The 27,234-nt window shown below is 45.4% G+C and overlaps 2 protein-coding genes across 9 annotated transcripts in view; one reads left to right on the top strand and one right to left on the bottom strand.

Moving 5' to 3' along the window:
- LOC129625889 (copine-1) overlaps positions 1–19,950 on the top strand; it is a 38,488-nt gene extending 18,538 nt beyond the window's left edge. For 6 of the 8 annotated variants that reach the window (XM_055544901.1, XM_055544899.1, XM_055544897.1 and 3 more), the window contains 15 exons: positions 11,463–11,591; positions 11,691–11,870; positions 12,015–12,089; positions 12,174–12,245; positions 12,393–12,473; positions 12,641–12,730; positions 12,844–12,930; positions 13,062–13,148; positions 13,242–13,301; positions 13,382–13,515; positions 13,619–13,673; positions 13,932–13,983; positions 17,262–17,395; positions 17,543–17,779; positions 17,990–19,950. In XM_055544901.1, coding sequence (XP_055400876.1) covers positions 11,463–11,591; positions 11,691–11,870; positions 12,015–12,089; positions 12,174–12,245; positions 12,393–12,473; positions 12,641–12,730; positions 12,844–12,930; positions 13,062–13,148; positions 13,242–13,301; positions 13,382–13,515; positions 13,619–13,673; positions 13,932–13,983; positions 17,262–17,395; positions 17,543–17,779; positions 17,990–18,130 — 1,614 coding nt within the window. In that variant the 3' untranslated portion in view covers positions 18,131–19,950. Of the gene's footprint in view, positions 1–11,462; positions 11,592–11,690; positions 11,871–12,014; positions 12,090–12,173; positions 12,246–12,392; positions 12,474–12,640; positions 12,731–12,843; positions 12,931–13,061; positions 13,149–13,241; positions 13,302–13,381; positions 13,516–13,618; positions 13,674–13,931; positions 13,984–17,261; positions 17,396–17,542; positions 17,780–17,989 lie in introns of those variants that run through there. The other 2 variants (XM_055544900.1, XR_008701645.1) reach the window with 2 other exon arrangements.
- A 1,540-nt stretch (positions 19,951–21,490) lies between these two features.
- Positions 21,491–26,567, bottom strand: SPAG4 (sperm associated antigen 4). Its single transcript, XM_055544912.1, has 12 exons — positions 25,787–26,567; positions 25,164–25,247; positions 24,769–24,835; positions 24,523–24,584; positions 24,245–24,288; positions 23,911–23,936; positions 23,674–23,782; positions 23,356–23,431; positions 23,095–23,210; positions 22,367–22,534; positions 21,777–21,866; positions 21,491–21,660 (listed from the first exon to the last, which is right to left on the bottom strand). Exons 1-12 carry the CDS (start codon positions 26,094–26,096, stop codon positions 21,511–21,513), a joined length of 1,302 nt encoding a protein of 433 aa, XP_055400887.1. The 5' UTR covers positions 26,097–26,567; the 3' UTR covers positions 21,491–21,510.
- Between the last annotated feature and the right edge of the window lie 667 nt (positions 26,568–27,234).

Raw genomic sequence — 27,234 nt, 5'->3', positions numbered from 1 at the left:
AAGTGTAGAGATCTTGGGCAGCACTGTCCAATAGAAAAAAGAGTCAGTGTCATTTAAAATTTTCCAGTAGCCACATTTAAAAGGTTGAAACAAGTGAAATTTAAGGATATAATTTATCCCAGTAGATCTTAAATGTTAAAATTTCTTTAAATATACTCAATACAAGATTATTGAACTACTTTACAGTCCTTTTTTTGTACTAAGATTTCAAGATTCAGTGTATATTTTATAGCACATTATGACTTGAACTAAGCATATTTTAGGTGGTGAATAGCCACATGTGGTTCAAAACTACCCTTTCGGACAGCCCAGATTTACAGTATAAAAAAAGTTATTCCCTGTCATTTCTCTCTTAGTTCTGCTGCCTCTTTCAGCTGTTTCTTCACTTTTGGGTGTTCAAATGTTGTTGCATTCCTGCTCACTTTTACCCCTCCTGTTGTGTTCGCAGGTTTGTTTTTGAGAGCTTACCTCAGTTACCTTTCTTATTTGTTGCACTGGAGGTTAACTAGGTGACAGCTTTATATTGTAAAAGCCCTGATCCTGCAACCAGCAGCAGCCACAGAGCTAGAATCTCCCTCCACCCACACCCCATCCACAATGGCAAGTGGGCAAATCCGCGTGTGTCTGTAATGTGTTTTCATTTTTGAAATCCTCATTTTAACTTCTCAACTTCCCTAACATAGAAATTCTGCAGATCCACCCATCTTAAGTTCTCCTCTGTATGCCTTGTAAATTTATTCCAGTGAGGGGGCTTACATTATCAACTGTAGGTAGGACTCAAAGGCTCTGGTTCTGCTGCTTTTGTTCATTAACTAAGCTCCTTTTGTGCCGTTGGTCACATTGCACACTGGAGATGCACAAGTTCTTGTTGATGTCCTTGTCCTGGAGATGCTGAGGAAGGTGGTCTAGTACTGTTGTCTCAGACATACACTGCAGGCAATAGAGGCAGATGTCTCATTTAAAGAACATGGATTAATACATAGATTCCAGCAGGGCAGGTTGAAGGCAGAAGTGACTGCCCAGTTGGTGTTCTTTGAAATTTTTGGTATAATTCATTTTCTGAAGCAAATTCTACTTTATGTGCTATATTCATGCTTGTTATTTAAAGTTTATTCCTTTGAAAAAATGTAATAAATATGGAGTACCACAGTGTCTCCATTCCTGCCTTGGCAGACAAATAGCTAAAGAAAACGTGTGGTGGATGCAGAATTATTTTCGATCTGTGTGCGAAGTTAGTGTAGATCGAGGCCACATGAGCCCACTGCTGTTTGAGTGGCCACATGAGCCCACTGCTCTTTTAGTGGCCAAGTGGGTTTTGGATTGAATTGGATTACAAAGTGTGGGATGTTGGTAAAATGGGTGGAAACCGCATCCTCAGGGAATCAAGTTGTGGTTCACCCAAGTTACTTTGTGTCCCAGGACTAATCATTTCCTTTCTCTGTCTTCAGTGGGATTAATAGGATTAATTAACAAAGTGGGATTAAGTTAGATAATCTCATTATATCTGGTTTTAAACTTCTGTGAACCCAGCCATTTCATTTCTTTCTGGAAATCTGTAGTTAATTTGAACCTTGAATGAAACACCAGTGGAACTAAAAATATTGGTCTGGCTATCGCTTTATGGCTTTTCCTGAGTGATAGCATTTTCACATTTAAGCTTGAAGATTTCATTAGGAAAGGAAAGGGTCTTCGTTTCCCTTGCTGTTCCTTTCCTACCAGTTAAGTTCTCTGGAGCAGGTAGACCAGAGATGTCAACCACCAAATAGGTAATGAAACAGTAAAAGGAACCATTTATGAGCAGTGAACAGAGGAGCAATCAACACATGTAGGGCACTTTCCACAGTTGATCACATTTAAGTCTCACAACGATCCTGTAAAGTTGATGTTATTATTATCCCCACTTTACAGACGGAGAAATCCAGGCAAAGAGAAGCAAAATTACTTGCCCAAAGTCTCTTTGATAAGGAAAAGAATTAAATGATCATCTGTCTGTATGACTCGAGGCAGAGCCCCTCCTTTCCTTAGCTGTTTCCTGCCTCTCCTTGACCTTTGGGGGTTGGGGTGCAGGGAGGTACACGATGCCATTGGCATCACTCTTCTCATGGATCCTGAGCCAGCTGGGGAAGGGGCTCCAGCCTTGTGCCCGTACTCCAGTTGCTCATTTTGAAGTTAGAAGGTGGAGGCTTTGTTTAAGCTCATTCAGTCATGAGGAAAACCTTCCACTCTGATACAGCCTTATCTTGCTTTGAAGGCTGTGTGTTCCTTGGTTTGATTCCTTCCCCATATTCTCTCCTTAAGTTAGATTCCCTTTGGAGAGTTGGACACAAATGGTTGGATTTGCCCATATTTGGACAAGTCTTTTTGGGACGTTGGCGTTGGATCAGTGGCTTTCAAACTTTTTTGACTGCAGAAATAATAGCAGGATGAGAAACCCTGTGACCATTTACTATACCACATTTTCCCATTTTTCACTTTTTATGTAAACATGCATATCTTAAGCTTTTTAGTATTGCCAAGTACTGCATGACAACCAGGCTTCTTAATATATGGATCTAAACAAAATTATTGTTTATGATTTTAGTTTATAAACATAATTTTAGTAGCCTTTAAGTGAATAAAGAATTTTGTAGTAAGGATTTGCCTATTTGGTTCAGCTTGTGACCCAAGAGGACTGTCCCTTAGGCTACTGATTTAAATTTGGGGAATTCCTGAGTTATAGAGGGAGAGGCAGGGGTAGAAATACTTGTCCTCCTTCATGTCCCTTGACGCAGAAAGGAAAGGAAGAGTGGTGGCGGTGGGTGTAATTTGTCTTTTCAATCTTACGAGAAGAGTATTCTGAGTGGTCTTCTCCCCATTGGGAGCTTATGGAGACCTTCCTGATGGGTTTTCAAGATTTGATCCAGCACGTGAGCTGCTGCAGCGTGCCAAGGTAGGCAACAGGAGTGAGAGCATGGCCCTGGTTTGTGAATGAGTGATCCTGCCATACAGATGGGTGCTCTTTTCTTCCTCACAGCCTGGAAATAGGGTCGAAGGCTGGTGCCTTGCCTTGTTAGGCTTTTGGGAATGGAGGAAGGGAGTGTAATAACTCCCGAGTGTGAAGGACTGATGAGTTTCAGCTCGATTGGCACTGAATTGAATCCATCTGGATCCAGGAGGAAAGATCTGTTCTTGGTTTATGAAGAGCCAAGTTAAAATCTCACAAGGTAGGGGTAGGGGAAGCCAAAGAAAATACAGAGTGAGTTACTCCCTGTTGGCAGACAGTGGGATTCCCTATCAACAGTTGAATGCTAGTTAACTGGCTCGAAGGGGAAGGGAAGCCCTGATTTTTAGCGTTTGCCCGGTTTCTGTAGTTCAAACTTTTAAGGAGGCCAGCTACTTGGAAAATTTGTTTACAGTCCTCTCCTGTAAACTATACGACCCTGCCCCAGCACACTACTGCAAGCCTCCCTCAGGTGTTTTGAATTCCCATTGTGTGCTCAGATCTGTGCCCTGTGACATAGATACTGAAGCAGTGTCTTCTAAGGAAATTTGTTATTTCATTGACAGGCCAGGAGCTGGAAGCACTGACAGGGTACAGTTGAGGTGTGGATCGAGTATAGTAGTCCAGAGAGAGAAGTTGAGTGCTGGAAAGATCATGACAAGGGGACATTTGAGCTAGACTTGAAGGATAATAGTAACAGCTAACGTTTATTGGTAATAATAGTATCTGAGTCTGTACTAAGCATCTTGCATACATTATTTATGATGTTATTTTTTTTTTAGAAATAGATAATACCTTCCACTTTACACATGAGGAACCTAAGACTTAGTGAAAAAGAATTCTGCCCAAATTGCATAGGTGAGACATTTTGGTGGGTGTGTAGTAGTATCTCATTGTGGTTAGAAAGGAGTAAAGCCAGTACTTGGAGCCTGGTCACTTCACTGCAGAACTCATACTCTTGCCCACTGTATCATATCGCTATTAATAGAAGAAGGAAGGTTCTTTCAGTGGAGAAGGGTATAACTACAGCCCAAAGTCTTGGGACTAGGTGGGAGTCAGCATATTTGAGTTCTAGTCCTCATTTTACTTACCCCTGGATGTCTCTTTACCAAATCACACCTTTCCTCTTCGTCTTGAATTGAGAATCAGATGATCACTCAGTTCCTTTTTATTTCTAACGTGAGTTTTAAGTTATAAAAATGAGAGTATAGTTTCTTTAAGGAGCAGTGGGAAAAGTATCCTGTCGGTATGAGGCGTGGGAAGCTCTAAGTTAGGCTGGTGATGGGGTAAGCAGAGGAAAGCGAGCTACAAGGGCAAATGAAAGGAATGAGACTCCCAAGTGGTGGAAAGCAGAAGCAGAAAACGTGGTTGCTGAACACTTAGTTGTTTCCATTTGCAATTCCCCAGGTGGAAAGATGTGAATTGTGGGTGCACAGAGAGAGAACAAGCTAGTCTTTTGTATTGGATGTTCCTAGACTACTCACTTCTCCCTTGATGGCTTTAGCATCAGGCCAGGGCTTTATTTGGGTTATTTCTGAGGATCCTTAAGTTATCACTCCTTTCTTTTAGCATTAACTTAGCAGTTATTTATAAAGCACCTCCTATGTATGAGTCACTGGAATGGAAATAAGACAAATCTGGTCCATCCCTTGTTGAATTTATAATTTGGTAGGGGGAATAGATAGTATGCAAGTAAGTTACACATTTTGATAGGTTTGTGAGAAGCTGGGTTTTGTTGGTTGGAGTCAGGGAAGATTTCTGACTTCACCATGGAAAACAGATGGGAAAGGACCAAGAGTGGAAATGGCAAGACCAGTTAGAAGATGACTACAGACATCCAGGCAAGATGTGCTGATTCAGAAGCAAGTACACAAAAGACCTGACAAATATTAGCCAGATCTGTTGCAAAAATAAATGAAAAAATTCTTGAGATTCTTTTATTGACTCACTTAAATGTTATATTTAATAAAGTTTTATAAAACTCCAATCTCTATAAAGGATACTGAAAATCCCATGAGATTAATGACCGTAGATGAAAAGTAAATGAGATTGGTGTAAAGTATGTGGCTGTTAAAGAGATAATGAGATAGAAGACTGACACGGACTAGTTTTAACTGTAGAAAATTTCCAAATGGGCAGGTTTGGAGATGAAATTTAAGGGAGATAAACAGGATTTAGGAGAATAAACCCATGCATTTGAAAGTTTAAAGGCAATATGACTCAAAGGATGGAAAACTGCACATTATAAAATTAGCTTATAAGAAGCACTATGAGAAAGTAAAAATCAGATTTGTGAAAAAATAAAACTAGTTATCCAGGAAGCTCTGACCTCTCAGAATGAAAGCCAGCCCTGTATGCTTCTGAGACAGATAACGGGCCCTCAGCACTCCGATTGTGGTTTTAGTCTGGTCAGAGAAGAGACAAACAAGAATAGGACCAGCTGTGAAGAAGGTGGTTTTGGTAACAGACCAGAAATAGAAGGCTCTGGCCTACCAGAAATTGAGGCCTGGCACAAGAGGAAGCTCCTTACTCTCCCCATGTGTTTGACTCAGCTCAAAAGCATCTTTTTCTGGGATCTTTTAAGAAGTTATAGAGGGGAAGAGCCACAGGTCCAGTTGTTGTCCTATAATCTTACCACCACAGTTAACTGCTGCTAATGCTCTTATAGTTCACTCAGAGTCTTTATCAGGAATAAACCTGTAGTCTTCCATTTAAGTTTTTCCCTCAACATTTTTTTATTTAAAAAAAATTCTTTTGATTGTATCAGGTCTCAGTTGCAGCACACAGGACCTTTGTTGCATCGTGCAGATCTTTGATTGCAGTATGCAGGCTCAGGAGTGGCAAAAGGGTGCTCTAGTTGTGGCGCTCAAGCTTCGTTCCCCCATGGCATGTGGGGTCTCAGTTCCCCAACTGGGGATCAAACCTGTGTCCCTTGAATTGGAAAGCAGATTCTTAACCAGTGGACCACCAGGGAAGTCCCCTTCCATTTTTCTCCCACTCCCTAGCATTTTATTACGAAAACTTTGAACAAACAGAAAAGTTGAAAAAATTATACAGTGAATTCCCATATACCCACCGCTTAGATTGTATAGTTTAAAATTTCCCATATTTTACTACATCTGTGCATTCCATAAATCATTTTAATTTTTGGTGCATTTCAAAGTAGTTGCAAGCATCAGCGTACTTCACCCATAAACATTTCAGTATGCCTTGAGTTGAATATATTTGATGAGTTTTGGGACAGGGGGTTGATAAAATTTACATATAATAAGATGAATATAACTTCAGTGTACCATTAGATGAAAAGGGTAAATACACCTGTGACCCACATTCCCATCTGGGTAAAGAACTTACATTCTCCCTAGAATTCTCTTCTGCCTCTTCACAGTTAATACCTGCTCTTCCCCTGGGCAACAGGGGAAGGACAACCACTATTCTGAATTTTTTTTCACAATAGTTTTTTTGCCTGTCCTAAAACTCGATAGAGTGTAAGTGCATTTTATGCTTCTGATTCATTTATGTTGCAGATATGAATAGTCTGTTTCTGTTTTTGCTGAGCAGTTTTCTCTTACATATACAAACATACCGTTCTTATACTGATGGATACCTGGGCTGTTTCAAATTTTTGGCTATTATGAATAAAGCTGCCATGAACATTCATGTACAAGTCTTTTTGTGAACATAATGTTTTTATTTATTGTGGATAAAAGACTAGGATGTGGGTGCTCTTAGACTAGGTATGTGTTTGGTTTTCTAATAAGCTCCCAGACCATCAAAGCAGTACCTTTCACACCTTCACTTACACTGTGTGAGGGTTTCACATCCTTGCCAAGATTTGGCGTTGTCAGTTTTTTTTACTTGTAGCCATTGTGACGGGTAGGTAATAATATCTCACTGTGGTTTTAATTTTTATTTCCCTGGTAACCAGTGCTATTAATGACTTCTTCCTTAGATTATTTCCAGTTCATATGTTTTCCTTTGTGAAGTATCAGATCAGAATTTTTTTTTTACCCATTTTTTAAGTTGACTTGTCATTTAACATTGAATTCTAGGAGTCCTGCCTTTAAATTGTAAAGGCTAGTTTGTAGAAGAGTACAACTTGTGTGTTACTGCCGGACATTAGTTCAAATGGAAGAGGCCTGAAAGTTTGAGTTGAGCAGAAGCTCTTAATCAGTGAATGTGCCTTTTAATCAGTGAATGGTTATGAGTACCAACTAAGCACTAGTATTAAGGATGCAGAAATAATACCCCTAGCTCCAAGGAGTCCAGATTATGAAGGTAGACAGACAAAAGTAAAAATTCTGTTGTAATGGTTTCAACATTAAGTCACTAAATATTTGCTGAGTTCTTACTATAGGATGGGTACTGTTGTAGGTATTATACATAAAGAGATAGGCAAACCAGACATAGTTCCTACTCTAATACAGCTTATTTATTTTCTGGAGTATATATGGGGGAAGTATTCTTGCTTGGAAACTCCCATGGATGGAGGAGCCTGGAGGGCTAGAGTCAATGGGGTCCCAAAGAATCAGACACAACTGAGCGACTAACACTTTCACAGGGGGGAAGATAGTGCAGAGAGGCTCTGAAGTGAAGAATGAGATGGATGTTGAGTGTATGTGGATCAGAAATGAAACCTGTCTGGAAGGTACATAACAAGATGATGAGTTAGGTGAGGGTCAGCTCTTGCAGGACCTTGTAGACTGTGGTAAGAACTTTGGATTATTTTATTTTGAGCATTTTGGGAAGCCATTCCAGAGTTTTAAGCAGAGAAATGGCATGTGCTGGTTTCTGTTTGGCTGATGAATTTTGTGTGTGTGTATGTGTGCATGTGTGCACACGTATATACAGAAAAGCTGCTGAAGAAACTGCTGCAGTCATCCACAGGAGAGAGAAATCCGACCTGGGGAAGGTGGGCAAGACTTCGGAAAGGAATAATGTCATAGCATAACCATGGATGACAAGGCATTTGCTAGGGAAGAAACTCAGAGGTATCAGCAAGTTGTGTGGCTGTGTGTGTTTGAGGATCAAGAAATAGCCTTCAATGACTAGTTGGGTCAGTGGTGGAATGACAGGAGGTAGAACAGTCAGAAAAGGCTTTGGAGGTTGCATTATAGATGCAAAATCATCATATTACACAGTTAGTTAATTCTGTATAGATTGGTCCTCTAGAGTTGTGCCTGTGGCTGTGCTAGGGAATTAGGCTTTGAACCTAAGGGCCGTGAGCAGATATATATAGGGCTTCTAGTTAGGGTGGAGACTTTCAGGAAGGTGTCATGAAGGATGACTAGGTAAGACACTGATAGGATGAAAAAACGAGGCAGGAAACAAAGCGGTCTGAAGTTATGTGCAAAGTGTGTGGAGGCTTGGGGTTAGAATATTGTCAGGAGGACCTGGAGGAGTGGATTGGGGGGAAAAGGTGAGTCCCTTTAAAAAATACAAAATAGTTTAAAATATTGAAATAATGTAGAAGTGTCTGTGTGTGAGAGTTGCTCAGTTGTGTCCAACTCTTTGTGACCCCATGGGCTGTAGCCTGCCAGGCTCCTCTGTCCATGGGATTCTCCAGGCAAGAACACTGGAGTGGGCTGCGATTTCCTTCTCCAGGGGGTCTTCCTGACCCAGGGATCAAACCTGCGTCTCCTGAATTGGCAGGCAGATTCTTTACCACTGTGCCACCTAGGTGGTTGTTTAGAAGTGTCTAAGAGTATGTAAAATTACCACCTTTATTCCATTCCTCTGAAGTGTACCTAAAAGTTGCATTTATTTGGTGTGTCTTCCATTTTTTAATGTGATTGTATTTATTTTGCATATATATTTAAATCTATCATGTATACACATACAATTGAAGTTTGAAATGGGGTTAACTTTTCTTACCATTTTTTGCAACTTTATTTTTTCATATGCTACCAATATACTTCTGCCTTAATTGTTTATTTACTTGCTGCTCGGCATTCCATTGACTAATTACCGTAATTTACTTAGTCACCACCTAATTGATAGACCTTTAAGCTGTCTCACGTTTTCCACTGTTGAGCAGTAGTGAAATGAGCATTCTTCCTTGTCTCCGTACTGTGCAAACACTGCCTGAGAGAACGTGTAAAGTGAGAAGTGTGGGGTCCAGTTATGACCTGGGCTTAAGTTACGGTCCCATTCCCTTAGGGAGTATGTGTTGTTCTCTGCAAAGACCTGCAAAGCAGTGACTTCTGGTCAGAAGTCTAAACTCCACATTTTGGTGGCAATATTCAAAAGAACTAGGGCTATTTCTCCAGATTTTAGCTTGGGGTTCACTGCTTCCAGGTTTTCGATGGTTCTCAGAGGGCGATGAAATAAAGCTTTCTTGTCAGATTTTAGATTGAAGAAGAAATAGGAATAATGTGTAGAAGTGAGAATTCACTTGGGTTGATTTGGATAGAACTTGATGGAGCAGGACTTTCTGATAATTGAATTATAAGAGTGGTGGGTTTTCCATCATTGGATACATTCAAGCAAAGGCTCAGATGCTATGGAAGGACAGTATATGAAGCAGATTGAACTCTTAAAAATCATTCCAGTTTTGCTTGATAACAGCATTTGAGATGGAGACCGTGAGGCACCAAGATGGGAATAGCACTGACTGTGGGCTGGGTTGGGCGAGGGATTGACTTCAGGGTCGATTTAGGGGAGGTTGAGGCTAGAGGCATCCTGGGGAATAGTGCTGGGAAACCTGGAATGCTAGATGAGGCTAGGTGAGGGATCTGACCTCGTCTGCACTCTTGGCACAGATGGTCTGCAGGTGTATTGGTCAGCGGGGACAGAGGGTTAGTGAAGAGTCTGAGGATAACTGTTATGGTGACTTAGGAAAATGGGTTTATATGGACGTCATGGTGATCCATGCAAGAAGATAGTGTTTCTAGCAAAGGAGATGGATGAACTGGAGATGCTTTGGTGCTGTTTGACAGCCAATCGGTTTAGACCAGGCTGAGATGGAAGCAGGGGCTGGAGATGGCCTTTAAGATTTCGTTCAACAAATATTATCTAGGTGCTTGAGATAGAGCAGTGGAAAGAACAGATAAGTATCCCTTCCCTCATGGAGTGTACATTCTAATGGGAAAGACAAAGCATATAAATATATACAGTATGTTGGTGATAAATACTAAAGAGAAAAAAAGCAGGAAATAAGTATGTGATGTATCAGTAGAAGCAGAGTTGAAATTTCAGAATGGCCAGAAAAGGAGAACCTTTTCATTCAAAATAGAGAAGATGATTTTGAATAGAGACCTAGAGACATCGTAAGGCAACAGCAAGCCATGTGGATTATACGAGGGAAGAACCTTCTGGGTGTTGAGGTAGAAACAAGCATATTTGTGGAATGACAAGCAGACTGTGTGGCCAGAATAGAATGAGCAAGAGGGGTCAAGTCAGATCTAGATCTTTCAAGACCTTGTTAGTGTGTGCTTGTGTGTGTGCACTCAGTGGTGTCCGACTCTGAGCAACCCCATGGACTGTAACTCACTAGGCTCCTCTGTGTGGGATTTCCCAGGCAAGAATACTGGAGTGAATTGCCATCCTCCAGGGGATCTTCCTGACCCAGGGATTGAACCTTCATCTCCTGCAGCTTCTGCATTGGCAGGCAGATTCTTTACCATTACATGACCTTGTAGGCCAACACAGAGTTTGGATTTTTTCTAAGGAATGGGAAATCTTTATTGGGTTTTGGTAGAGGTATGACATGACCCATGTTTTAACAGGGTCACCATAGTTGCTGTATTGAGAGGAACCTGTTGGTGTGAGGATGAGAAGAGGTGAGAATGGCATAGGTAGGCTAAGGAGACCTCTTAAAAGGTGATGCAGTAGGGCTGGTGAGAGATGATGGGCTTGGACTAGGTCGTACAAATAGGAGCTGGACCTGAACAGCTGATTAGAGGCTAGGAGAATCAGCATGAGGATCGTAACGCTACCTCAAGATGTAGATCCCCAGGGTTAGTGGGGAATCACTGAAGGAAGAGACTTTGGGAAGCAGAATCTGGATCACGGTTGTATTTTGGGCAGTGTTGGGCTTAGAACTCGGACTCAGGTCTGATCTGAGGCCAGTAAAGGCATCAGAGTGAGAATGATTGCTCTCTGAGAAGATCAAGTTTGGGGTCCAGGTCCAGGGAGCATTATTGGGATTAGGACCCAATTTGGGGCTGAGGACTAGTTTCGGGTCAGAGTTGTTGATGGAGGCAAGTACACTGTTTCTGCATTTTACTGTCATTTTCTTGGATCAGGGTTGGCTGTAATCGCCATCTCCCATCCCATTGAGCCTACCCAAGGGGATTGGAGGCGTTTGGAACCTATAGGGCCTTCTTTTCCTTAGGTGTCATGGGGATAGACACAGGCTCAGCCTTGCCTGGCTGAAGCTGACTGGCTTTACAAGTTGGGACCTACAGTCAGGGAAAGGTGGAAAAGGGTCCTCGGTGGCTAATTTGTGTCTTTTCCAACCCCCCCTCCCCCCCGCCCCCAGATGGCCCACTGTGTGACCTTGGTTCAGCTGTCTGTTTCATGTGACCACCTCATCGACAAGGACATCGGCTCCAAGTCTGACCCACTCTGTGTCCTTTTACAGGATGTGGGAGGGGGTAACTGGACTGAGGTAAGAAGGACTATGGGAGTTAAAGTCATGGAGGGATGCTAGGACTGTTTGGGGGTGGAAGGTGCATGACTGTGATGCTTATTGGCTTCTTGCCCACAGCTTGGCCGGACTGAGCAAGTACAGAACTGCTCGAGCCCTGAGTTCTCCAAGACTCTGCAGCTTGAGTACCACTTTGAAACAGTCCAAAAGCTCCGATTTGGCATCTATGACATAGACAACAAGACACCTGAGCTGGGGGACGATGACTTCCTAGGAGGAGCTGAGTGTTCCCTGGGACAGGTATGTAGGTCCAAGGGTTAGAATCCTTCAGACACAGGTTGAGTCAGAGCCCTATGAGATAACCCAGAAAGCCTAGAACTTGGAGGTGGGGGTCAACAGGACCTAACCTTGTCTGAGATCTTGGTCCCCCATCCCCTGCCCTAGATTGTATCCAGTCGGATGCTAACTCTGCCCTTGATGCTGAAGCCCGGAAAGCCTGCTGGGCGGGGGACCATCACGGTAAGGCTGGGGTTTGGTGGGGGAGTGTGCTCATATCAGTGAGGAATTCATGAGACGATACAGTCTCCTGCCTCCCCTACCTAGGTCTCAGCTCAGGAGTTGAAAGATAATCGTGTAGTGACCATGGAGGTGGAAGCCAGAAACCTGGATAAGAAGGTGTGTATGGAAGGAGGCCCTGGGGGTTCAAGAATTAAGCAGACAGGGGTGGTGTATTGGAGGTGGGAGGGTGGGAGGGGATAGAGGTCTTGCATAGTGTTTGTCTCTGCCTGAGTCTTATAACTGGGGTCTCTGTGACATTGACAGGACTTCCTGGGAAAATCGGATCCGTTCTTGGAGTTTTTCCGTCAGGGTGATGGGAAATGGCACCTGGCATACAGATCAGAGGTGTGAGCCCCCTGGGATAGGGTGTGACGGAGCAGGAGAGAATCTCCTGGGGTTTGTGACTACCAAGATTTGGAGCACAGGGAGGAGTCTGCTTATGGCTAGGGAAGGATGGCAGCTCCCCACATGCCAACCCAGCATTCACTGGAAGCTTTGTACTCCACCCTCAGGTCATCAAGAACAACCTGAATCCTACTTGGAAACGGTTCTCTGTTCCCCTTCAACATTTCTGTGGGGGAGACCCCAGTACACCCATCCAGGTGAGGAGCTTGCCTCCTGAATGGACTGAGCAGGGGCAGAGTCTAGGGAGGAATTTATTCTCACCTGCCACCCGCCTCCTGGTCTTGACATACACACACACCTTCCCTCCTAGGTGCGATGCTCCGATCATGACAGGGATGGCTCACATGACCTCATTGGTACCTTCCACACCAGCTTGGCTCAGCTGCAAGCAGCCCCAGTGAGTGCTGGCTCAGGGATATTGAGGTGGACTTAGGGACTACAGCCTCAGGAATAGAGGGAATGCAAGGCAGCTCCCATCCTGGCTGAGGCTCTGGAAGTTTTCTACTCTAATTTTTCTTTCCTTACCAGGCTGAGTTTGAATGCATTCACCCTGAGAAACAGCAGAAAAAGAAAAGTTACAAGAACTCTGGAACTATCTGTGTCAAGATGTGTCAGGTGAGACAATAGCCCATGTGACCCAGCCTTTGACTCCTAAGCTCCATGACCCCAATCCCTTCACTCCAGCTATAACCCTGGTTTCAACTACAGGTAGAAACAGAACATTCATTCCTGGACTATGTGATGGGAGGCTGTCAAATCAACTTCACTGTAAGTTGCTTCATCAGGGGCAAGAAGACAGATCTGGGGCTCGAAGATGGCCTTCAACTCCGCTCCTCCCCTTCCCACAGGTGGGCGTGGACTTCACAGGCTCCAACGGAGACCCTTCCTCACCTGATTCTCTGCACTACCTGAGCCCAACAGGGGTCAATGAGTACCTTACAGCACTGTGGAGCGTGGGCAGTGTGGTTCAGGACTATGACTCGTAAGCAGCTTTGTCTTACTCCTCGCCGCTCCCTGCAGATGCTGTTAGCTCCGGGCTCGTGGTCCTCTCACTGCCTCTTCCCCCCTTTGCTGTCTACTCACAGGGACAAGCTGTTCCCAGCATTTGGATTTGGGGCCCAGGTACCCCCTGACTGGCAGGTGAGTGTTTTCTCCCCTCCACTGCTCCTGTTTTTGGTTTCATGGTCCTGATCAGGGGGGATGTGGTAAACTTTCTACTTGGCACCCAGCTTTATGTGGAATTGCAGGGATTCATCCATACAGGCATGTATACAACAGACACTCAGGACTAAATACCTCCTAGATAACACTTTGTACATATTCTAGTGCCCTTTTTCTTAGCACACAAGTGGTCATGGGGAAAGAACCTCATTACCTCAGTTTTATTCTTGCCCTCAGGTTTCCCATGAATTTGCTTTGAACTTCAACCCCAGTAACCCCTTTTGTGCAGGTAAGTCCCCCATCCTCCAGCATAAGATGTATCTGTCCAATCTCTGCAAGAGTTCGTGTGGGCAAGGGAGAATGAGGGTGGGGAGACAGATACCTGACTCCATTGTCTAGAGGAGTGGATTTTACAACTAGGCCTCTGGAGTCAAATCGTCATCCTGCCACTTGATAATCATGTGACTTGGGGCCAGTTGCTTAGCTTCTGTGTGCTTTGGCTTCATAGTAAGAAATATTATAGGATGTTGAATATTTTAGGAAGATGCATATAAAGCTTGAAGCAGTAATCCTGGCACATCATAAGTGCTCTCTAAACTATGGTAGCTGTTATATTATCATTATTATCTTTGCCTAGAGGCTCACAGGTACTTATTTGGGCATCAGTAGAAGCATTGGTGCCTCCTTGCAGCTCTATTCAGGGTACTTTTTGCCCCAGGTTCTTTTGTCTAGAGAGGACCAAACCCCATGTTTTCCTAGCCACCCGCACGTAAACAAGCTGAAGTTGAAAACTTGACTTGATTTAATCTGATTTTTATTAAGATTACAGGTCAGTTAATATGTAGAATGTCCTTCAGTTTGGGTTTACCTATTTACTCATAGTTAGATTCAAGTTACGCATTTTTGGCGGGAATACCACAGAAGCCATGCTGTATGTTCCGGAGGCACATGTTGATTTCTCCTCTTACCAGTCTTACTAACTTTGATCATTTGGTTGAGGCAGAATCTACCAGGTTTCTCTTCTATACAAGTACAGTTTTTTTCTTTATATGTAATTTTAAACATTTTTAATTGAATGATAGTTGGTGTACAATGTTGTATTAGTTCCTAATGTACAGCAGAATGATTCAGTATATATATATAAACATATTCTTTTCCATTATCATTTATTACAGGATATTGAATATAGTTCCCTGTGTTATAAAGGAGGACCTTGTTGTTTATTTTATATATAGTAATTTGTGTCTGCTGATCTCAAACTCCTAATTTACCACTCCACTACGCTCTTTCCTCTGTTAACCATAAATTTGTTTTCTTTGTCTGTTTCTGTTTCGTATACAGGCTCATTTGTATCATATTTTAGATTCTAAATATCACACATCATATGGCATTTGTCTTTCTGGATTACTTAGTGTGCTAATCTCTAGGTCCATCCATGTTGTTGCAAATGGCAATATTTCATTCCTTTATACACACACATACACATATTTAACTCATTTTTATTCATTTTTAATTTAAAAAATATTTTCTTTTTTGGTCGTGCCATGCAGCATGCGGGAACTTAGATTCTAGGGATCATACTCAGGCACCCTGCAGTGGAAGTGTGGATTCCTAACCACTGGACCACCAGGGAATTCCCTTTATTTGTTTTTTTAAAGAAACAGTTTAGACACATTATCTTTCTCAAAATTATTTGAATCTATTTTTTATTTTAGTATTTTTTAATTGAAGTATAGTTGATTTACAATGTGTTAATTTGTGCTGTATACCAAAGTGATTCAGTTATACATATATATATTCTTTTTTAATACTCTTTTCCATTATGGTTTATCATAAGATATTTAATATAGTAATAAGTGCAAATAGTAGGACTTGTTTATCCATTCTGTATATAAAAGCTTAAATCTGCTAACCCCAACCTCCCACTCACATCCCTCCCCCAACACCTTCCCGCTTGGCATCCACTAGTGTATCTCTCTGTTTGGTTCTGTTTCTGTTTCATAGACAGCTTTATTCATATACCACAGCTTTCTTCATCTGTTGATGGACATCTAGGATGCTTCCATGTCTTGGCAACTGTAAATAATGCTGCTATGAACAATGGGGTGTATGTATCTTTTTGAATTAGTGTTTTCTTCAAATATATGCCCAGGAGTGGGATTGCTGGATCATTTGGCAACTATATTTTTAGGTTTTTAAGGAGCCTTCATACTGTTTCCATAGTGGCCGCACCAATTTTACATTCCCACTAATAGTGTAGAATTCCCTTTCTTCCACATCTTTCCAGCATTTGTTACTTGTAAATTTTTTAATGATGGCCCTTCTGACTGGTGTGAGGTGATACCTTACTGTAATTTTGATTTGCAGCTCTTCACTTGTGGGGGGCCATGCCACACAGCATGCAGGATCCTAGTTCCTTACCAGGGATCAAACACGTGCCCCCTGCAGTGGAAGCAGAGTCCTAACCACTGGACCGTCAGGGAATTCCCTGCATTTCTCTAATAATTACCAATGTTGAGCAACTTTTCATGTGACTACTGGCCATCTATATCTTCTTTGAAGATTTGTCTGTTTAGGTCTTTTGCCCACTTTTTGATTGGATTATTTGGGTTTTGATACTGAGTTGTATGAGCTATTTGTATATTTTGGAATTTAAGCCCTTGTTGATCACATCATTTCCAAACATTTTTTCACAGTCTGTAGTTTGTCTTCTTGTTTCTAGTTTCCTTTGCTGTACTGAAGCTTGTAAGTTTGATTAAGTCCTATTTTTTTAGTTTTGCTTTTATTCCTATTTCCTTGAGAAATGTTTTGCCTGTATTCGTTTTTAGTTTTATGGTGTCATGTTTTATATTTAAGTCTTTAGGCCATTTAGAGTTTATTTTTGCATATGGTATGAGGGAGTGTTCTAACTTCATTCATTTACTTGTGGCAGTCCAGCTTTTCCAGCACCACTTGGTGAAGAGACTGTGCACCACTTGGTGAAGAGACTGTCTTTTATCTGTTGTATGTTTTTGCCTCCTTTGTTAATTGACTGTGGGTGAGTGGGCCTGGTTTTTTTTATTTTTTTGTTTTTAAAACTAATAATCATCATCCTTTGGGAGGATACTTTAAGACTATATAACTATCCAATTACTCATCAATTTTTACCTTTTGGCATCCATTGATAATCCTTGCCGTAATCAATTATCTCTGTCAAATGATTCTATAATTTCTTCTACATTAAGAGCTTTTCCGTGTCTATTATATCTCTGTGGATTCTTGTTTTATAAAATGGGTTATAATTCATTAAGTGCATTATAATTTGATGCTCAACTCTCCTGCATTTGTTCAGGGGATTCCCCCAATCTGGATTTTAATTCAAGCTGTGGTTCAGGGCACGTGCCCTTCCTCTCTTTGGCCCTAATTTTTTCATCTGTAGGGTAAGGTTAAGAACCTTGAGTTACAGGGGCGAGTGAATGAAATGCTCCCAAGTTCCCAAATCTCCATGGCCAGGATAAAGTGTCGTCAGGGCTGGCAGAACCCCAAGAGGCCCAGTATCTTATGGTATTTTTTGCCTTTCATCTCTAGGCATCCAGGGCATTGTGGATGCCTACCGCCAGGCCCTGCCCCAAGTTCGGCTCTATGGTCCCACCAACTTTGCACCCATCATCAACCATGTGGCTAGGTTTGCAGCCCAGGCTGCAAATCAGAGGAATGCTTCGGTGAGGGTTATGGGAGGTAGTGGGCGAGGAAGGGGACGGGGGTGCTCCCTTGAGGACTGTTTAACAAGAGACTTCTTGTCAGTGTGGGAATGTGTAGCTGGGATGTTTAGAGGGTCTGCCTCAGTATATGAATGGACTTGCCTTTAGCAATACTTCGTGCTGTTGCTGCTGACCGATGGTGCTGTGACAGATGTGGAGGCCACACGGGAGGCTGTGGTTCGTGCTTCCTACCTGCCCATGTCGGTGATCATAGTGGGTGTGGGTTGTGCTGACTTCGAGGCCATGGAGCAGCTGGACGCTGATGGTGGACCCCTGCACACACGCTCTGGGGAGGCAGCCGCTCGTGACATAGTGCAGTTTGTGCCCTACCGGCGTTTCCAGAATGTGAGTAGGGGCAAGCTTGGGGACAGAACAGAGCTGGGAGTTCAGCCTTCCAGCTCTCCCTGATGTGTGTGGGGATACTTATCCCTTCACCTGAGCCTGGGGCAGGGTTAGGTGTTGGATTCTGTATCCTTTCTTGGGTGTGAAATGTAGACCTTGTACAAATGAAGCCGTTATGGCCCATCACTGAACTTGCCCCTCTTCTCCTGGCAGGCTCCTCGAGAGGCACTGGCGCAGACTGTACTTGCAGAAGTACCCACGCAACTGGTCTCCTACTTCAGGGCCCAAGGTTGGGCCCCATTCAAGCCACCTCCATCTGCAGCCAAGGGCCCTGCACAGGCCCCCCAGGCTTAGATTCCCTTGAAGGGGTCGACCGTGGCCATTTCTCAGTCCCATGTTAAGGTCCCCAGCCCTGAACACACATTCCCTCATGCTTGCACTTTATGTTTTATACTTTTATACTTAATCCTGCTGTTGCTGCCCTTGATCTCACCTGCTTGCCCCTGGAATCCCTCATTCAATAAAGATGAAGACCCCTCCTTTGCTACTACTCTGTGTTTTAGGTGGGAATCTGCTACTAGCCATGGTTAGTTCTCCTCTCTGAACTTACTTGTTGACTTTAGGGATTGTTGGAGCGAAGGAGTCCTCTGACATAATAGCCCCCACTCAAAGAAATTGGGTATTCCCGGCCAGATATCTAGAGACACTGACTCTGTTTTGGAAAATGCAAAGACTGAGTATAAGCCAAACACCTAGCCCAACCTGCGTCAGAGCAGAGCTGAGCTGGGAACACAGACAAGGTGGAAAGTGTTAGGGGAGGGGATCAAGGGCTATGCCTGACTCCCTGGAAGGTGGAACAGTGATGGTTCTAGTTCTAAAAATAGGCTACAAGCCTCACTTTTTTTATTAGCTATTCTTTTTCTTACTAGAAAATTAATATGTATATTCATTATAGGGAAAAATACCACCCAAACTCCCATGTCCCATTAAAATATTTGGTACATACTTTTTAATACTTTTTACATATTTACAGTGATGCATGTTTTTTATTTTACAGAATTGGGACCATACTGTATGTACTGTTTTAGTATGCCTTAAATGTGTTTTAAATGTATGCTAGTTAGTACAAAATTACTTCAAATGTATGAGATAGATAATGGGCAGGGTATATTTCCTATGTCTGACAAATTTTTTTCTCTAGATTACTACACTGTTTGCACTTTGTTTTATTGTATTTTGGGTATTTTACCCATTAGAACTTATTACTGACTTCATTCTTTTTAATGCCTATAGATTACTCTGCTGCTGCTAAGTCGCTTCAGTCGTGTCTGACTCTGTGCGACCCTGTAGACAGCAGCCCACCAGGCTCCCCAATCCCTGGGATTCTCCAGGCAAGAATACTGGAGTGGGTTGCCATTTCCTTCTCCAATGCGTGAAAGTGAAGTCGCTCAGTCGTGTCCAACTCTTAGCAACCCCATGGACTGCAGCCTACCAGGCTCCTCCGTCCATGGGATTTTCCAGGCAAGAGTACTGGAGTACTGGAGTGATAGCTTACTTAGCCAATCCCTAATTTATCAAGATTTGGGTCCCTTCTGGTTTTCTTCCATTACAACAAACAATGCTGTAAGGAATATCCTAATACATTTATCTGTGCGTTTATATAGTAATATTTCTGAAAATTTTATTCCTACAAGTGAAAATGTTCAATCAAAAGATATGAATACGTAATATTTTAATAGATACTGTAAATTGCATTTCATAACAGTTTTTTACCCATTTCATTAATATGACAGGCAAAAAAAACCCTCAGTTTTAGTTGAATTTATTGAATTACAAAGGCTGGGTATCATTTTATATGTTTATTTTTCAATTGTATCTCATGAATAGCTTTTTTATAAGTTGTTGTTGTCCTTTACAGCCTTTATTGTTATAGTTATTCAGCAACTCTTTATCTCTTATACATGTCAAAAATATTTCCTCCCAGGCTATTATCTTTTCAGTTATAGTGTCTTTTGGTCTATGTAACTCTTTTGATATGAAAATTGAAAAATTTTATGTATGTCAGCCTAGCTTGCTTTTGTGTATGTTTGTGTATGTAACCTAGCTTGGTTTTTAAAAAATTATCCATATATTATTACTTACTTTTCATGACATTAAAGTCTTTTATATTACCATTTCTATTGGCTACATATTATTTTTATAGTGTACTTTATCTTCTTAGATACTATTTCCATTTTTTCCTTTATAAACAATAGTGTGTTCGACATCCTTAAAGTAGTAACTTAGATTATATCTGTGTATCCTTTGGATCCATTCTTAGAAATGTAATTGCTGTGATTAAAAAGTATAAAAAAGTTAAGACTTTTCAGCACCTATTGTGAAAATGCCCCCTCCAGAAAAGTTGTATTAGTTCATTAGTTAGAAAACTTCAGACTTTTAAGAGTACTCAATAGATTCTTTTCCCTCTGTCTTCAAATTACAAAAGTAATAATCCCCAAACTTAAAGGGATACATGTTCCATCCTCACACATACTCTTGCATTCCACCTCCTAGAGGTACAGCACTGTTCATAGTCTGTAGATTCTTCCAAAACATGAACACACGGGAAAGGATCCTAACAGTCAAGATGTTGCATGTGTTTCTTTGACGCTTCTTCCCCTTTTCGAGCCCTCTGCCCGGGTAGAACTCATTAATCCTTTGATGTCCGTCTCCTCCATCTTTTTCCCTCCAATTCTACTTTTGACCCTTGGAATGAAGAGTTCTTGGATCAATAAATGAATTGTCCCATTTTCTGGAGCGTCTTCTCTTCCCTGTCAGGCTCCTGGAGGGCAGGGACTGGTCAACACTCTACCACCTGTACTGTTCCTAGTATAGTTGAACACTCAAGTTTTAGTGAAAACAGCCTGAGTAGGGACAATCAGGCCTGCAGCATTTCTGACTCAAATGCCCCCTACAGGTTCTCAAGTCTCCCTAGGATTTTACCTGAAAAAAGGGAAAGTTCTGCCTCCACCTGCACCTAGCAAGAGTTGGGGTGAGAAGTGAGGAGCACAGCATAGCTTCATGCCGACTGGTGGCTCTGCAAGAAGGCAACCTCTAGAGAAAGGTCGGAGAAGGCAATGGCAGCCCACTCTAGTTCTCTTGCCTGGAAAATCCCATGGATGGCAAAGCCTGGTGGGCTGCAGTCCACGGGGTAGCTAAGAGTCGGACACAACTGAGCGACTTCACTTTCACTTTTCACTTTCATGCACTGGAGAAGGAAATGGCAACCCACTCCAGTGTTCTTGCCTGGAGAATCCCAGGGACGGGGGAGCCTGGTGGGCTTCCGTCTATGGGGTCGCACAGAGTCGGACACGACTGAAGCAACTTAGCAGCAGCAGCAGCAGAGAAAGGTAGGCTCAGGGTCCCACTGTGGCTCAGCTCTTCACTAGCTGTGTGACCTTGCAACTTTCCTGATCTGAGCAGTTTCTCCCTCTGTGGTTGTGAAGATTAGTTAGAGAAGGCATATAACATCCAGAGTACTATCTTAGGTGCATGGTAAACACTCCACACACATGAACTACTGCTGCTGCTATACTGATCTGGGCTTCTCCAAGAAGGCACTTTGATAGACGGCCCCCACCACATTTATGTACCAAAGGCAACTAGAGTGCCAACCTCCCTGCCCACAACAGACCTCCCAGCACTGATCCAGCTTCTTTCAGCAGACTTCCACTCTACTCCAACAATCAGCATGTTTAATGGGCGTCCCCTGTGGCACTGTCCCCTGCCCCCTCTGAGGTTCGAATACCATGGGCTCGGACTCGATACAAGCATGTGAAACGAGGGTGGCCCCAGTTGCTTAGAATCTGGATCTTCACCTTGGGAAAGGCAGCTGGGGGGTCATTCTGGAGAGAAAAATGGATGATGCCAGTGTCTGCTCTCCCAAGGGGCTGCCTTCCTTCCCTATCTTCCCTTACTGTCCTATTGTCTTAGACCCTTCACCTCCCAGAGACCAACATACCTGTAGGTGGAAAGTCTGAATCTCAGATTTCTCCACGTCAAAGGTAAATTTCCCCAAGAAGACCTCAGTCTCGTCGTCAACTTGGAGGCCCTGATAAGTGAAGAATGAGCGGAGGAACAGAGACAGTTGGAAGTGGAGGTGTTGAGAACCTACTTTGTGTTCAGTAGTTGTATGCACACTCTCATTTATTTTTCAGTGTTAGGATGATAGAGTGTGGAATCTGGGCTCAAAGAAATGAAGTTGCAAATTTAAGCCTGACCACTTGTTAGCTGTGTGACCTTGGGCAAGTTACCTCCCCTATCTGAGAATTACTTTTTCTCATCTGTGAAGGGGGAGATAGCACTTCATAGGTTGTGTGGATGCAAGGATAGAATCCATGTAAAGTACTCAAAACAGATTAAGGACTCAATAAACCATAACCAATATTTGAATATTGTATGGTTATTTAAGACCTATGGCAACCCTGAGAGGCAAGTGATAGTATCTCCATTTTATGGATGAGCAAGCAAAGACTCAGTAGCCCCAGTTTTCATGCCTGCCTTGTGCTCTGTAGGAAAATACCCCACCTCCTTGGCCTCAGCCCCACTTACATAGACTGCAAAGTCCCGGGGGGCGCTGTTAGCTCCCCGGGTGTGTGCCACAGTGGGCGGTGGATGCTGCAGAGTGATGTCGCTCAGCTGCACACGACCCGGCAACCGGATCACCACCTGGCCCTGGTCGCCCTCAAAAGCCCAGCAATTTCCAGGGAACACATCTGGCTGCAGTGGGGGTGGATAGATCTTCAGAACCACAGGACTGAGCAACTGTGGCCCTTCCCCACCCTCCTGGGCATTTGTTCTGGTAGGCCCCTCCATCAGCTTGACCCTATCAAGGGCCCGCCCAGAACTCCACCCAGGACTCCAGTCCCTAGCAGTGCCAGAAAGTGTTAGTTGCTCAGTCGTGTGACCCCATGGAGTAGCCCGCCAGGCTCCTCTGTCCATGGAACTCTCCGGGCAAGAAAACTGGAATGGGTAGCCATTCCCTTCTCCATGGGATCTTCCTGACGCAGGGATCGAACCCGGCATTGCAGGCAGATTCCTCACCGTCTGAGCCACCAGGGAAGCACTGCCAGGTCTCTCCAGTATTATGTTGTCCTCCGCCTCACCCAGAGTCTCACCACAGGCAAGCCAGGCCCGCCTCCGGGCGGCCAAATTATGCCCAGCAGGGTCTCCCTGGTGCCACGCCCTCAGCTAAGTCAGGTCCAACCCCAGGAAGCTGTGGGATCCTTTCTCCAGAATCCGCCCCTGGTTCCTTTTTGGGATCTGCGTTCCAGGCCCACCTCCAGGATAACCGTGGGCGGTCGCGCGTAGTTCCAGAAGCTGAAGCGATTCCAGAAGTAGGCAGTGTTCGCATCCTCATAGTCCTGGGATGTCTTCTCTAGGTCGATGGAGGCTCCTAGAGCAGGAAGAAGCAACTAGTCAGGGGCTCCCAGGCCAGACCCACAGCGAAGGCAGTGTCCGTCTGAGGTCGGTCTGTCTGGGCCGATCTTGTGCATAGTTCTGTCTGCGTCTCTGAGTCTCAGTCCCTCCCTGGGTCTTACCGACAGAACTCAGCGCATAGTCGGGTTTCCGCACAAAGTCCTCACTCAGCCTCTGGAATACGAGTTGCGCCACTCTCTGAAAAGAGAGAGGGCGGAGCCTGGAGGGGCGGGCTTGCGGGCAGGTTTTATACTGGGGCGGAGTTCTCGGGGGCTCTGGTCCGGGCCTTAACACTCAGGAGGGCCTTAAGACTCAGGGCGGAGGGAGCATGGCTCCAAGGTGGGCGGGGACTGCACGGTGGGCGGAGCCACGGGGCCAGGCTCCCAGCTGCCGAGCTCCTGGACCCGGTTCTGAGGGCAGGCTGCGTCTGCGGAACTCACCTCGCTGTTGGCGGCGCGAACGCTGGACATCTCCTTGTGGAGTTTAACCAGTTCAGCCTGGAGCTGCTGCAGCTGCTGCCCCTGGGAGCGCACGCGCTCGTGGTATTCGCTGCAGGCAGAAGGTTGGCACGCTGCAGTTGGCTCCCTGTCCCCCTGGCCACTTCCCGTAGGATCTCCCCACCCCCAACAGAAGCACCTTTGAGGCCCCCAATTCCCCACCCCAGTGCCCTCTTTCACCTTAGAGTCAGCATCTGCTTTGGTTCCTATTGAAGGGAGGGACAAAAAACAGCAATGCTTAGCTCCCACCTCAGAGTGGGAGTGGCCAGATACAAAAGGCCTTCTCTCTGAGGACTGCCTACCCCTTTTTCCTGATCTTCCAGCATCTCTCCAAGACAGACCCTCCAGCACCTCTGGGCACAATCCCCCAGAAATCTCCTGTTTATAGCCAGCCTTTGCTTAGGGTGATAGCCTCCGGCACTGCCCCCCTCCCCAGTGGCTCAGGGGACTCCCCACAACCTCCAGGTTTATAGCCTGCCAATCACCCAACCCCAGGACAGTTTACCCGACTCACATTTTCCAAAGGAGGGGCGAGGTACAGGAGTCCCCACCAGAGTGCTGGAGAAAGAAGGAGTGGTCTCAGGGGAAGGGAAGGGAGGAGGTTTCTCAGTCGAAAAGGGGACAGTGGGGGCAAAGAGGCTTGAAGGAGCTCAGTCTGAGGAGGGAAGGCTCTGAAGTGGAATGTGAAGAACTGTGAGCCTCTGAAGGGACTGAGTGGGCTGAAGGAAAGTGTACCAGGTTTGGCTTCAAAGCTTCCAGGGCTGGGGCCCCGGGAACTGATCACCCTCTCACCTGCCAGAAAGAGGCTCATCAGTGACACAGCCGTGAGCAGGAAGCGGATGGAACAGACCTCCCTGAGGAACCGAAGGGAGGCTGAGGCTGGGAGACCCCAGAGAATCCCCAGCCCCCACCCCAGGATCCTAGACCCAGCTCCTGTGAACACAGGTATGAATCGGCTCAAGCCTCAGCTGGGTCTAGCCCTGCTCCCCACCCCCTCCAAAGAGCAGCCCCTGGGACTCCCCCTTCCCTCCCTCTGACCTGTACACACTGACCAGCACGTCTCCTACCAGGGATAACAACACGCTCAGCACCTGGAAGAGTAGGCCTGAGAAGAAGAAAGGGGGCTCAGAGAAGGAACTAGGCTTAGGGAGGGAAAGAGATGGTGGGGGAGGAGCTCACAGAGTGGTGTTGGAGGTTCAGAAAAACCTAGGAAGCGGACTCAGGAAGAGAGGGGTGGGCTAGGAGACTTAGATGGGGAGAAGGAAAATGGATTCTCATTCTTAGAGAAGGTGGGTCGGGCTCTGGGAAGGGGCTAGACAATCAGATATGGGCCGGGGGCTCAGAACTGAAAACAGGGCCTCAGAGGTGAGAAATGGAGTTCGGAGAAGGGAGCCAGAGGGGTCAGAGGGGATCTGGGCTGGCTTGACCCGTACTCAGGAAGCTCTTGGACACTTGCGGGGAAGGCATCTCCTGCCTCAGATCCAGAATCGGGAGAAGGTCGAGCTGCTCCTCAGAGACTGCGGGAGAGCCAGCCTGTTCTGTGGGAGCCCAAGGGCTCCATTGGGGCCTTGTGCACCGCAGGCCCACTGTTTGCTCAGGACCTGGCTGCAGGTTCTCTTAGCCCAGAAGCAGGGCAGCCTCACAGGTTTTGGTCGCACAGAATCCACAACCCTGGGGTCCTGCAGCACTCTGAGGCCACCCCCACCCCCCCCACCCACCACCCCGGGAAGCTCAGTCTAGTCTTTGTCCCAACCCGCAAACGGTGGTGCCGCCCCCAGCTTTAGGTCTTGATGCGGCCCTATTTGCCTGATAGCCGCTGAAGCTAACAACCGAGGCCACGCCTCCTAAGCGGTGCCCAATCACAAGCTTTTCCACGCCCCTTCCCAGGACCATCCACCTCACCAAGACCCTCTTATTCATTGCCTACTCTTTTTTCCCCCTTCAGGCCCCGCCCCCTAGGTGCTGCCCAGATAGTTACATCCCACTTCCGCGCCAAACCCCACCCTCTAGGTCCCAGCCCTTCCCTCCGCTCACCCGGGTTCGACCCCGCCCGCACCCGAGGCCCCGCCCCTCACGGTTGCCGCGCCACAGGCGGTCTGCCCATTGTGGCTCCGAGGCGCCGGCTTCTGCCGAGAGCTTCCAGCCCTTGTGGTTCCTCCGGGCACTCCAGCGCTCAAGGCGGGCTCACCGCAGCTCGAGCCCCGGGCTCGTCTGCCCTCGGGCTCCCCGGGCCCCGGCCCAGCTGACCGGTGCCCGCAGCTGTCCCCCGAGGTGACGCTCACAGAGCTGTTGCTGTTGTCGCTGTAGAAGTTGGGCGTGTGCTTGTGCTGGGACGCGGCTGAACCCGGGCGGGGGCTTCGCCGCATCCTGACCCGGGGCTCTGGCCTTCCGACGCCAAAGGCACCGTCGTGGCCTCCAAGGCCCTCAGCCCTCCAGCTGGTGCGCGCCGCCCGGACCCCTCAACCCTGCGTGCAGCCGGCGGGCCCCGTGGCCTGCCGCAACCCTGTCCTTTGTAACTGGGCCTGGCTGCTGACTTCATAGAGGAGACCACCGTCTCCGAGGAACGCCCTGGCCGGCGTCACAGAGCCAGTCGTGACGTCCCTGGGAGCCTTGGCAGTCTCCCTTATTCTTTCCCAAGTTAAAGCAAACAATGACATTACAGCATTTCCCAAAACACCCTGTCTAAAACTACTGCTTCACATGAAAGAATTTCTGTCCCCCTTCCTGCTTTGTTTTTCCCCTTAGCACTTAGGTGTTTTATTTCATTCTTCATTACGTGTCACTCCCAGTAGAGCAGTAAGTTTATGAAGGCAGAGATTTTTGTTGTGTTCACTACTGTATCTTTCAGCACCGCGATAGATAGTTTCTATCTAGCATGTAGTGTCGATCAGTCGCTCAGTGGTGTCTGACTCTTTGTGACCCCATGGAATATAGCATGTGGTAGGTACTCATGTATCTATGAAGGAACAGATGTTAAGAAGGGGCAAGGGATCACCCCCATGTGGCACTTCTCAATACAGTCTTTTTAGTCTCTTTTGCTCTAAAAACACTTCAGGCTCCTCCTCCTCTCATCCTAGTCATCAGGCCAGAGAACTCTGACTTCAGGGATCTGTGATCTCTTCTGGACCCATATTCACCAGGGGTCTTTGGGGAATTCAGTACCCCTCAATCACCATATCTTTTTGTTCTTTTATACAATTGATACCTTCAAACTGTGATGCTGAAGACTCCTGACAGTCCCTAGGACAGCAAGGAGATCAAACCAGTCAATCTTAAGGGAAATCAACCCTAAATACTTGTTGGAAAAACTGATGCTGAAGCTGAAGTATTTTGGTCATCTGATTCAAACAGCCGTCTCATTGGAAAAGTCCCTGATGCTGGGAAAGATTGAGGGCAGAAGGAGAAGAGGGCATCAGAGGATGAGATGGCTGGATGGCATCACCAATGCAATGGACAAGAACTTGGCAAACTTCGGGAGATGGTGAGGGACATGGAGGTCTGGCA

Source organism: Bubalus kerabau, chromosome 13 (genome assembly GCF_029407905.1).
Source record: "Bubalus kerabau isolate K-KA32 ecotype Philippines breed swamp buffalo chromosome 13, PCC_UOA_SB_1v2, whole genome shotgun sequence".
In the NCBI taxonomy this organism is placed as follows: domain Eukaryota; kingdom Metazoa; phylum Chordata; class Mammalia; order Artiodactyla; family Bovidae; genus Bubalus; species Bubalus kerabau.
The sequence above is the reverse complement of the archived record's forward strand: the minus strand, read 5'-3'. Positions and strand labels throughout refer to the sequence as shown.

Bases quoted from the DNA above. Each gene is read 5' to 3' on its own strand.
- SPAG4 (XM_055544912.1), bottom strand. From the start codon at position 26,096: ATGCGGCGAAGCCCCCGCCCGGGTTCAGCCGCGTCCCAGCACAAGCAC. The intron at 24,585-24,768 runs GTCAGAGGGAGG...TCGGTTCCTCAG, and splicing joins GTGCTGGTCAGTGTGTACAG to GGAGGTCTGTTCCATCCGCT. The intron at 24,289-24,522 runs GTGAGAGGGTGA...TTCTTTCTCCAG, and splicing joins GATGAGCCTCTTTCTGGCAG to CACTCTGGTGGGGACTCCTG.